The following is a 12,979-nucleotide window of genomic DNA, read 5'->3' as shown; positions in this document are numbered from 1 at the left end:
CCCATCCCCTATTTTTATTTTTACCAAAAAAAGTCTTTCTAAAGCAAATTCTACTCCCTATTCTTAATGAAACTAGACAGACCAAAAGGCTATTAACACCAAAGTCACAGAGCTAACACTGATTTGAGAAGTTAATTTACTTTGCATTTGATCTTTTTCTTTGTATTTTGAATAGAATTACTAATTTCCATCTAGCTAAAATGATTAGAATCTTCCTGTATTTCTGATACTTCCCAAAGGAGTAATATGAATACTTTGATCCTACTGTATGTGTTTTATGTCTGTCAACAAAGACTTGTTTAATGGAAGAGATGGTAATATGTGGCTTCAATTCACCCAAATATACTTTGGTCTTTAAGGATTAATTAGTGATCATACTATATATTAAGAGATTATCCATGAATCAGGTTCTTGCCTCTAACTAGTAATATTAAGGTCAAGAATTAATACTACATTCTTTAATGCTTTATTTGCAACTTCAGTTAAGTACATATTGTTTTTAGTCAGCGACTAACATCCTAAATATTAATTTGATCAAAGCTTTGTGAGAACAGCTGATTAGCAGTATCACTGTACTGTAATGATTCAATTTTCTACTTCCTGCATCCTAAATTCACTAGAAGTGAGACATGCAGAGTATCCTTGCTTACTCTGTCCAGAAGGAAATCATTTTTGCTGCTATGCAAAATCTTTTTGGGGGTTTTGCTTAGGCTTGGCATCATTAGGAATCCTAGAACAGTATTACAATTGTTTTTTGAGAAATCTCTAAGATTTGTAAGAGTAGTCATACCTGAGTTCATTAAGTACAAGTCTTATGTATTTACTGGGAAGCAAGCCACCCTGAAATAATTCAGACTTACTCTCCAAAAGATGATAGCTGGATATCTCCTGCAGAGATTTTGTTAATCTCACCAAGATCAAATGAGAGTTGCTAGTCTAGACATTGGAACATACAGGAAAAAACATAATGGTGTCAAGAAAAATAATGGTCAACAAATATTTGAACTGGACTTGGAATTGCTGAGTACCAAGGACAACCTCCAAATTCTTTGTTTGACAAAATAGTTAAGGCTGCAAAATGTAGCTCTACATGGGACTACCCTTGAAAAGTGTTTGGAGACTACAGTTGGTCCAGAATGCAGCCGCGTGAGTTATAGTGGGTGCACCTAGATATACCCACATTACACCAATTCTCTGCGAGCTGCACTGGCTCCCTATTGGTCTCCGGGCGCAATTCACAGTGTTGGTTATTACCTTTAAAGCCCTACATGGCTCAGGGCCAGGCTATCTTCGAGACCACCTTCTACCACATAGCTCCCAGCAACCGGTAAGATCCCACAGAGTCAGTCTCCTCCAGGTCCCATCAGCTAAACAATGTCGGCTGGCGGGCCCATGGCGGAGGGCCTTCTCTGTGGCTGCCCCAGCTCTCTGGAACCAATTACCTCCTGAAGACCGGACCACTTCCACCCTATTGGCTTTCCGGAAAGCGGTGAAGACCTGGCTCTTCCGGCAGGCCTGGGGCTGTTGATCTCGTTATAATGATCTTGTGACACCCGGCCACAAATTGGAGTGTATGTATTTTAACGTTTTAATGTTTTAATGTCTTCTTTTTAACTTTTGTATGGGATATTGTTGCATTGTTTTATTCTCTGTTGTAAGCCTCCCAGAGTCCCTTGGGAGTTGGGCAGCATAGAAATGTGAGAAAATAATAATAAATAAACAATAAAGTATACCTTACTTGGGCTCAAAAATCCCACTAATTTCAGTGGGAAGGATTTAAAAGCAAACAGGCAAAAGATAGTATTACAAATGTAAGAATACAACATCTTGTTGAATTCTATAGCCTACTTACAGTTCTTTTCTCATATTAATCTGATTTGATTAAAGCTATAGCATTTATTTCATTGTTACAGTGACAATTTAAGATATGGGAAATGTGTATAAAGAAAGGTATGGCTCCTGTTTCCAGCCAGTTCATATTTCTAAATCAATAGTTCAAAAGACTGTTCCTCACCTGGAAAGTACCAGCATGGTCTTCCTCTTTGTCTCCTTCTTTGCCTTCTTTCAAAGCAATCAATGTGAATCCACGAAAATAGGCTGGTGTAGCTGCAGATAGTGTTACTGCAAGAGGAAAGGAAGAAAAATACCACATTTGAAATCCATAAAGTTGTTTCCTTTTTTAAAAAAACAAAAAACAAAAACAAATCTTGGCTATTGATCATTCCAGAATCTGATGCCTTCAAATATGGAGTCTTCAATGGATTCTTCTAAAATTGAAAGAGGAAGCTGTGCCAGCAGAGAATAGAGTAGTTTTAGGGTGGGCTTCAAAAATTTCAGTAACGGATTCTCTGCCTGGTTCCTGGGTGGGCGTGGCCATGGTGGGCGTGGCCTAGTCGGCCTCTTGCACCAGGGCAGGGGGGGGGCATTTTCACCTTCCCCAGCAGTGGTGGGTTGCTCCTGGTTTTCACCGGTTCACAAGAACCGGTAGTAAAAATTTGTAGTAGTTCGGAGAACCGGTAATAACATTGGCTGGCCATGCCCCCAAACCGGTCCCCGGCCCAGTCACCGCTCACTTACCCCACCCACCTCATCAGAGGTTTTTTTTTTTAACTTTTAAAAGCATTTTTTCCGCAACCTGTTTGGCCGAAGAGGTTGTAGGAAAAAAATGCCTTTAAAAGCCTCTGGTGATCCCAGCTGAGTTGCCTGATCTCCAGAGGCTTCTAAAAGCATTTTTTTTCCTGCAACCTCTTAAGGTTGTAGAAAAAATGGTTTTAAAAGTAAAAAAAAAAAAGTTGGCCACGCCCACACAGTCACATTACCCCCCCCACCAAGCCACACCCACAAAATAAGCCACGCTCACAGAACCAGTAGTAAAAAAATTTAGAATCCATCCCTGTTCCCCAGGCTCTGAAGACTTTCCTTGAGCCTCTGAGAGTGTGAAAACTGTCTCCCCCAGGCTCCAGAGGCCCTGGATACCGGAAACAGGCCCATTTCCAGCCTTCTGGAACTTCTGGGAAGCCCATTTTCCCTCCTCCCTGAGCCTTTGTGTGGGCCCTGCACTTACCTCACATCCAAAATGGGCCATGTGGAGAGTCCTGGGAGGGGCAGGGGCGGGTGGGGTGGAAAGGGCCAGCCAGGAGTGGGATTTGGAGATTCTCTGAACCGGCCATAACATTAGCTATGGGTTCTCCTGAACCTGGGTGAACCTGTAGCAAGCCACCCCGGGTAGTTTTAGTCTAAATAGAAGATGTTATGTTGAACTCTTTGCAAATATTGTAGTCCTGGAAAATATTTCATGTTGTCTCTTTTTTATAAACTGAAAAAAAGAATAATAATAGTATGTGTGGCAGAAAACAAGCCTCATCTTTTAAGGGAATATCTTTATTCCCTATATATAAATTGAACACATTCCTGCTTTCCCAACTGGATTTCCCTTCAAAGATGCTCCCCGAATTCTCCTAAGTAAATTTGATGAGATGCAAGGAAGAACTGAACATTGTTTAATTAATAATACTACTTCTGATAACAGAGATATTTGAGTGCACCCCTTTTCATGCAAGGACATTTCATATGCCACATGTTACTAAGATTGCTTCCATCGATATATTTTGTAACGTGTCTAACATTCTTCCTCACTAAGGCCTGGTTATTCTCTAGTGGAAAATATACCGAAGTAGGAAGTGAACAGAAATATGGTGAACATTTAAGCTTTTTTACGAGAGCACTCCGGCCGTTATCCACAAAATCAATGCCAAGAAACAGAAGGCATTAGGGATGAGCAGGACTTCAGATTTGATCTCAAAAAGTTTTCTTGGAGCCCATGGAAAAAAGGAAGAAAGTAGTATCTGTTTCTGCAACAGCCATAATGATGATAGGTGCTACAGTCTACACTCAATGGTACTTTTGGGAGACTAAGTCTAAATAGATGAGATAGAATGTTTGTACAAAGATTGAGAAAAGTTTCACTGAGAATCCAATGCCACTTTTCCCATTTTAACCAAGGTACCCAGAGGTAAGCCTCATTACAGGTAAATTCAACAGAAGCATTTCCCAGGAAAAAAGAGCATAAAACTATAATCTCAGTGACATTCTCTGCCACATACTTTACCACTCAGTGCTTATTGAAAGTAAACATTCTCTTAATTGCCTTGTACTTCCTGCTGCCAGCAGTTCTGGCAGCTGAAGAAATAGGCTGCCACCTTCAAGCACTTATGCTGAATTAAAATTAGTCTACATGAATCACCTAACCAAATATGAATAAAGATATCACAGAATACAAAAGCGAAATGCATTTTGTTAGAATTAACTTCTGATTTTAGTTATGAAAAGGCACCGACAATTCACTTGCACCATTACCATTTTCTCAAAGAATGCTCAGTTCACATCACACTGTGACACAGTGTGGCTTGTTTGGTTTTGGCTTAGCATGTTCTACAAATCTATCAAATTTGCCCTAATATATTGGATAAAAACTATTGAATCTGTAATTTTAAAAGAACCGTGATTTATACACTCACCCATAGCCAAATAAGAAATTGAACCTGAATGTATTCAGGTCTAATCCAACATTACAACTATTACACCTCAAAGACCCCAACCACAATAGCTCTAACCCATTCAATGACAATCCAAGGTGCTAAAGTTCACAATCTTATCTTCTCCTTCTTTAAGACTTTACAATATTGCCCAAAGTACAAGAAGTTTCATATATTAATAATAGTCAAGGACTCCTGTCTGAAGGTTGAGAATTCTACTTTGTTTAGAATTGCACTAATTTGGGAATCAACCGTCGTGGGAATGCAGCATTAGATATGTCCTAGATCATGGTGTCAAATCCACTGCGTCACTATGGCGTCATGTGATGTTTCATGACGTTTTCCCCATTCGCAGAGCTGGGGTGGGTGTGGCCTGAAAGTGACGCATCTGGTCCGCGGGCCGCCAGTTTGACACCCCTGTCCTAGATGGTTAGGTTGCACATCTGTTGATGAAAAGCTTGAAAGAGGATGGATCTTCCTAGCTCTAATACAGCTGGTATTACCACAATCAGAAGCAATCTGTTGTTCATTTTCATTGCCACGCCTGCTGCTATAGCAATAAGTTGTTGCAGAATGGAGCTTTCCCTCCCTCCCTCTCTTTCTTCCTTCCTTGACTAATATGACTGTCCACCCTTTATACAATAATCCTGGACAGTTCATAGAAAGATCAATAAAATATAAAAACTGTACTACACTGCACTGCACTGCACTGTGTATGCATATATATATATAATGTAGCACTGTACTACCCTATACCATCTGAGCAATTGTAAAAAGTTCTAATTCACTGGACCAACTTCAAATTTATATATTCAACAAATGATGATGATGCTTTGGTAGGAGATTTCTACCCCTTAGTAATTTGCCAACTCCGATAAATGTTCCAGAAAACTCTTTTTCAGACAGTATGAAGACTTTTTTTGTCCCTGCAGCATAATTCTGGTTTAAATCTTATTCAATATTTTCCCTGTTGTTGTTGTTTTGTGCTTTTTTTAAAAATAAAGGATTTTATATAGGTGTGAATGAAACATTTATAGTTGTCTATATGGCATGTCCAAAGACAACTTTGCTAATCTCTAAATACTAAAGTTTTACAGCCTCATCTAACTATTCAATATAATACACCTGCAGTTTTCACAAATGACAATGACTTGAATCCAGGATCTTCCATCTAAGGATACAAGGTTCTTTCTGTCTGTGAAAGATGTTTAATTCAGCAAGCAATTACTGTCAATTGAATGAAGATAATATTTGCTCTTCTAACTGCATCTTTTTTTTAGCTTCCATGGTACCTGAAATTCTGGCTATCACAACTAAGAAAACCCCACCTTGGATAATTATCTATCCCCAGATGCTGTCCACTAGTAATACTTCAAGCACAGATGTTCCAAAAATCTCAAGCGATCCTTCACTTATTAATATGTCTGACTAGAGAAAGCAACAGATGATTTGCAGATTATCTCATTGTTAAGAAAGGCCTTTGAAAGTGGATCTTTTAAAAAATGTTCATAGGATGGATTCTTGTTTACATATCGAGTAAATGAAACCCCTCTACATGAATTATTCAAATAAATAGAGCTGATCAGCTGGGGATAGGCTAACTTTCAATGCTTAGTTCTAAACTTTATTTCCAACCAATCTAAAACTATCTAATATGGAGTCCTTGGTGCTCTCTGACCTTGGTTGTTTTCTTGAATACATTTCATTACCAAACTAGATAACATCATCAGTGTGTCTGCAAGAAAACAACAAATCTCTGCAAGAAAACAACCAAGCTCAAAGAGTATCAAGGACCCCACAGCTCAATCTTGAACTACAAATATTTCTATTCTATCCATGTAATATGTCCTGGGAAAAGCCACTGAACAAAATTGTATTTAATATTTGTAGGACTGCACTACCCTCAGTGCCATTCTTTCTAAATACAAAAAATAAAAATGAGGTCTGAAAGTTTAGATGTATAAATATAAACAAATAGTAACATTAAGAACTAGATAATGAAAAATAAAAAAAAACTGAACCAAAGTACAAATAGGATTTGAATGTTATACCATTAGGTTAATATTTTCTATTCCCATCACTTCTTGTATAATTCCTGTTCTACTTATAAGAAATACACAGATTTTTTCCTTACAGATGAAAGTGATAGCATCACAGCAAAAAAAAAAGAACACTTTTCTTCCAGACTACATAGCTACACAGCATCAATTAAGCAGAGTAAGACAAAATGTTAAGAGTGCATTTCAGAAGGGAATAGATCTCTGCCCCCTGTATTTTTATAGTTTCACTGATCTGTGAACCTTTGTACTTTTGGTCAATAGAAACCCAAATGCCACATCAAATTGTTACAAGAGTGGGCTGACAAGGGAATTTTTTAAAAAGCTTTTGACATAGAATGGGCAGCATTTTCCAATGCTAATGAAACTGATGGCAAAAAGCTATTTCTTTAAAGAATACAAGAGATTTATAATGGTACGTATGGTTCCAACATTCTGCTGGAAAATCACTCAGAATGTGTATTCCAGCCTAATTTTAATTAAAAAAAATTATTTAGCATGATTCATTGTTTCCACTTGCAAGAATCATGTTATCTGACCTTGTTCTAATGTTGTTTGTCTATGAATAAAAGCAATTCTAAGTATTCATGAGTGATATGACTTATTTCCCAATGTTACCATCTTGCTGAAGGCATAGTTTCCCAGACTTATTAGATTACATGTATCTAATATTATAAGAACTCTTCTCAGTCCTTCCTGTTATAAAGAAAAATCTGAATATATGGATATTAAAGGTCAAAATCCAGACACAGCATTTCACTATCAAAATGTCTCTGCATTTTACAGTAATAATATATTCTTTGTAAAAGTCTGACTTATAGTTATGAAATAGAATGTAGTTAGAACTTAATCTTTCCGGTTCCATAATATGTCAGCTTGTAATAAAGCTGAAACTTCGTATATCACATCCTTTCCTTCTACTACATTATAACTTTGAAGAACCTAAGTCTTCTTTAGCTTCTTCCAGTGGAAAGTCAGTGGAAAGTTTCATACTAATTATTTCAACAACTTAAGACTGTAAGCCTTACTAAAAATAAATGAATCATGTGCTAGCTGGAGCATGTCAAGAAAAAGAAATGAATGAATTATTGATGTTCATGTGACATGATAAAACTAATCTCACCTGACATGCTGGGTTCCTGTGACCACTTGATTAAATCTAAATGATACTGACATTTGTTAATTCTCACTTTCTGTGTCTACTCCTTTAGCAGCAACTATTAAATTCATTAGAATTCCTGATTGCTGATTTGAAATTTCCAATAAGTTATCCTAAAGGTGATTTTTTTCAAAAGGCAATTGGACTGTCCAGTTGCCTTTTGAAAAAAAAAACCCACCTTTGGAAAAACCATTACTTGGATATCCGAGAATCTCCGTAGACATTCCAATAAATTAATTCTACCCAGTGTAATTAACAGATAGTTGAGGATTTACCTCTTGATTGTCTATCTGATCTAGAACTTAAGTCATTCTGGGAGATTTTAGTATCTCAGATAAATAATATTTCTTTGCTGAAGAAGTATATTCTCCATAGTCCTCTCATATCTTAATATTACTGAAGACTACATTGGCTCATTGACAAGGTAATATTGTCTTAAGTAATCATATGTCTGTGGTACTTATTTATTTAGTTTTTTATTAATTGAAAGGCAAAACCAAATAGGTAGAAAAATATTAGCCCCATTTTCACAGAAATCCAGTCTGATTACTTTCATTCTTCATGGTAAAGTTAGTTCTCCTGTGGCTTTTTTGAAAGCAAAGATTGGGCCAGTTCATATCATTTGCAACAATTTCCTCTGTACTTCTTTCTAATAGTTCACATTTATTTAAATCAGAAGAAATGGATAACATTTGACAAAATCTGGCCTGCCAAATAGCATGAGTTGTACTAGATTTAGCCATAGGAAAAGTAACTACTATTAGAAACTTCTGTTCCTGGTTAACTCCACAGTAGCATCAAATTCATACTTAAATTTGGAAACAGGGTGATAGGGAGAAAATATTTAGGATAAGTGGCAATCTTACCAACATGATTTCTCTCAACACTTTAATGTAAAACAATCCAAACAACCTAACATCAGTATACAGTATCTACTCATATAAATCTTCTAAGTAGCTATTTGTTCTACAGTCTTTATCTGGAGCTTTCCTGTTAACATATGACTAATGACTTTTGCAACTACTTTGTACTGAAAATTGAGTCAGTTCAAGCCTTAATTCCAATCCTGTGTATTTTAATGTTCCTAAATTAAGTAGTTCCAGTTGCAAATTTCATCATACTTGAAATTTTCTTCTCTCCAGTTATAGGGAAGGTGGTAGCCAAAATAATCACTAAAGCTGCTTACATTGTCTGTCCTTCTGATCCTTTTTCTTCTCTTCTTCATTCATTTCTCCTCTTTTCTTTCTTTCTTGTCTTCTATTTAAAGGTTGATGAACTGGCCTCTCATCACTGCTTCTTTTCCTGAGTCTTGGAAACTTGCCTATTTATGTTCTTTGTTGAAAAAATCTTGATTTTTCTGTTTGTCCTAACTTCTAATGTTTACTCTTTTCCTTTGTAGCTAAGATTTTTGAGGGAATATTCCTCCCTCAATTCCCTTTCACCTCATACTAATTAATCTTAGGTACTCATTTCAATCAGGTTTTTGTATAGGATACCCTACAGAATCTTTGTTGATGCATGTTGCTGATTATTTTATTGACGATATATTGTCAGTACTGGTGCTAGTAGACTTATTTACTGTATCACATTTGACATTATATATTTAAGTTCCCTTGGTATTGTTGGTGCAGTATTTCAGGGTTTCAATCCGATTTTTTCACCAGATGTTATGAGTTTTGTGGAACATCTTCCAATCTTATCTATTAGCAGTAGGGGTTCCTCAGGGTTCAGTGTTGGGCACCTTATTATTTTATTTATACACACTTCCAACAGGTTCCTTGATTTTCACTTTACCAGTTTAATTATCATATCTATGTTGATGATTTCTAGATTCATTTGTCTATCCCTGTTTCTTTTCCCCTTTCGTTTTCAAGACTGCTGCCTGTGGGTCTTACCAGGCATGAGGAACCTGGGAGTCTAAATTAACACTGATCATTAAAAAAACCTGTTAAAGTTAATGAATGTTCATAAGATACCTCAATTCCACATTATAGAGATGACTAAGCAGGTGGTACATTCTTTGGGTCTCACATGAATTATTGTACCTATCTATTCCTTGGGTCACCTCATTTAACCCCTTAATTTGTATCTGGAATACTGATACTCATAATACTCTGGACGTTTCTTATTTTGCTCCCATATTTTTTATCACCAGTATAATTAGTGGTTTGAATATTCATGCCAGCATAAATTACTGATGCTGATACATCATGCCCTATGTATGGTCATACCAGTTATTTTTTAAAATAACTTTTAAAAGGGACTTTTGTATTTGATACAACTACTCTTAACATATAGAAAAGCACTAAGCCTACTTCTTTTACTTGAGTCACTGTGAAACCTAGTTTACTGTGGAAGTTAATATGTTTTAAAATTTGATATTAAAAAGAAAATGTAAAAATACATTAATTTGAATGTACAAATGTTTTATTTTATTATACCAACAATTATATCAACATCCGTATTGTGCTTAGTTACAAGTCCATGTTAAACAGATATGTTGCTGCTACTATCGGTACTACTTTATTAACTGACTCAGTTCAATTATTGCTGAGCACATTGTAAGCCGCCCTGAGTCTTCGGAGAAGGGCAGCATATAAATAAAAAAAAAAATTGTTGTGCAAATACAGCCACTAAATTCAGTAGGAGCTCCCTAAAATCTCCACCTCTTAATCAAGCAGCTACATATTTTAGATTTGGCCAGAATAAAACTAATTTTGCTGAACCTTGCCCCTTTGGGCTACTTATTTGTTGGTTTTTTTACATCCAGCCATCTTAAATATGTATTCTTAGATGGCTGACAATAACCCACAAACATTCTATCTCTATCTCTATCTCTATCTATCTCTATCTATCTATCTATCTCTAACTATATCTATCTCTCTCTATCTATCTATCTCTCTACATCTACATATATCTTTGAATACAAAGTTAAAAATAATCATAATACTAGGCACCACAACAATCTCATAACATAGCTGCACCTATATGGGGCTCAATGACCAAGCCCAGTGTCTGGGGAAGACCAGGTCTTCACACCCTTGTGAAGGACTAGAGCCCTCTGAATCTCGGGGGGGGAGGGGAAGCTGTTCCATAGGGAAGGTACTACCGTGTTTCCCCAAAAATAAGACCGTCTTATATTTTTTGAACCCTGAAATAAGCGCTTGGCCTTATTTTCGGGGAGGTCTTATTATTTTGGGGCATGTGGAGCAAGATGGGGCTCCTCTTGCCATCTTACCTGATTTCCAGCTCTGCGTTTAAATATTTTTGGGGAGGGCTTATTTTCGGGAGGCGGCTTATTTTAGTGCATGTGTTCAAAAGCCTGATTCGGCTTATTATCAGAGGATGTCTTATTTTCGGGGAAACAGGGTATGACAATTAATGAGCCTTGGTAGTACAGGGGTTTAAGGCACCCTGTCATTAAGCTGGTTATTAAGACCAGCTGCCTGCAATTACTGCAGGGTTCGAATCTCGCCAAGGCTCAAGGTTGACTCAGCCTTCCATCCTTTCTAAGGTAGGTGAAATGAGGACCCAGTTTGTGGGGGCAATAAACTGACTTTGTATAAATATACAAAAGGATGAAGGCTATTGCTGAGCACATTGTAAGCCGCCCTGAGTCTTCGGAGAAGGGCGGCATATAAATCAAATTTAAAAAAAATAATTAAAAAAAATGTTAGGATTAAGAGCCACTAAAAGCAAGAAGAAACCTGTAATGATCAATTCATTGTCTAGATCAGAAAGATGCATTTGTAGCACTGAGGGACGGCTGTATGTATTCTTCAGAGAGAAGAAAGAATGGAGCATACTTTCCAATTAGTTGTAGTAGTTGATATTGTAGAAAACAATCCCACAAATGCAGACAAAGAGGTTTGGCAAAATGTGATATCTCACATATCTTATCATCACACAGAAAATAGTAAGCTGCAATAAAGCAAGTCTTATATATCTCCCCAGCTATCCATGCTGATGTTTGCTGTGCTTAATAACCCTTCCGTTTCCCCAGTCTAAGGTAGATTTATCAAGCCTGCAGGGAAATGCAACTATCATTTTCCATTTGATTTTGCTCATTTTCTCATAAGCTCATATAGTTGGGGGTGGAGGTGGAAAAGAACAGCCGTAGTGGCTTCATTTCCACTTAGCTTCTCTGCAATTTCAATGTCATCTTGGTACAGAAAACTGATTAATTAATCTCATGGTCAACAGTCCCCTTGATACAGCTAACTAAGGGGATTTTTTTTAACCCTATGAAAACTGTGTCTGCTTAGGGATAAAGCTTACCTGTCCAGGGTCTAACTGGATCAACAGATTCATTTTGGAATCCACTCATCCCACTGACCAATCAAGCCAGTCACAAGGACAATAGCTTAGTTACATCCAACAGATTGCAGGGAGAAATCTATTTCTCTTCTCCTTCTACATTTTGCCTGCAATGACCAGGGATCTCTTAATTTGGGATATGAGATGTAATATGAGATCACCCAAAATTTAGAAGACAGGAACAAAAGCAAAAGCAAACCACTTCCTACTCCCAACTTCCTCTCTCTAATTCTGTTATAATTCTCTTTTCCTTCTGAGATCCTGTATCTCAAACCTGAGATGAATCAGAATGAACTGTATTGCCCCCATCTAGTGATCATCCAGAATTCTGCAGCTCATATTTACTAAATCTATCTATTATGGGTTCTTTCTGTAGAACAATTCTTCTACTGTGTAACCCTGCATTACTGGTCCCTTAGATGAACCAAGAAAGACATTCCCACTGTGGAAGGGATTAGTTACAAACCTTGCTTTTCAATGGAGTTGACATTCCTCCTTCCATTTGCATAGGAAGGATCCATAATACTATATCCACATTTGCTGTCAGAGTAGATTATACAAGGTTCCAGTCGATACTGGCAGACTGCACATACAGTAAGAGAAAGTTTGGACAAAATCCCAAATCTTATAGTGGAAAGAGTCAAGATAAAATATAATTGATTCTTCTTTTTTTCTTTTTCCAGTGTAGTACTCCTTCTCCTCGATTCAAAATATCAGAACTCCCACAATATTCTGCCATATACTGTTACTAATGTCTTACTCTTGGCCTTTCTAAAAAAAAACAGCCCTATGATAAAGAACAACAGTGGGAACCACATTTAAGAAATAGAAATGATTTGCATTATTGTATATAAATAGGTATTATATAAAGCTATACATTTGAAGGTGCTTTTGCTCAACCTGCATTCACA

At 36.9% G+C, this 12,979-nt stretch overlaps 1 protein-coding gene across 1 annotated transcript in view; it reads right to left on the bottom strand.

The window, feature by feature from the left end:
* Positions 1 to 12,979, bottom strand: part of SPON1 (spondin 1) — a 313,993-nt gene that overhangs the window by 296,014 nt on the left and 5,000 nt on the right. Inside the window, exon 2 of the mRNA XM_034417147.3 lies at positions 2,015 to 2,121. Coding sequence (XP_034273038.1) covers positions 2,015 to 2,121 — 107 coding nt within the window. The remainder of the gene's footprint in view (positions 1 to 2,014; positions 2,122 to 12,979) is intronic.

The sequence above is a fragment of the Pantherophis guttatus genome, chromosome 1 (genome assembly GCF_059756535.1).
Source record: "Pantherophis guttatus breed Tessera chromosome 1, ASM5975653v1, whole genome shotgun sequence".
NCBI lineage: Eukaryota > Metazoa > Chordata > Lepidosauria > Squamata > Colubridae > Pantherophis > Pantherophis guttatus.
This window is presented reverse-complemented; position numbering and strand designations above follow the sequence as displayed.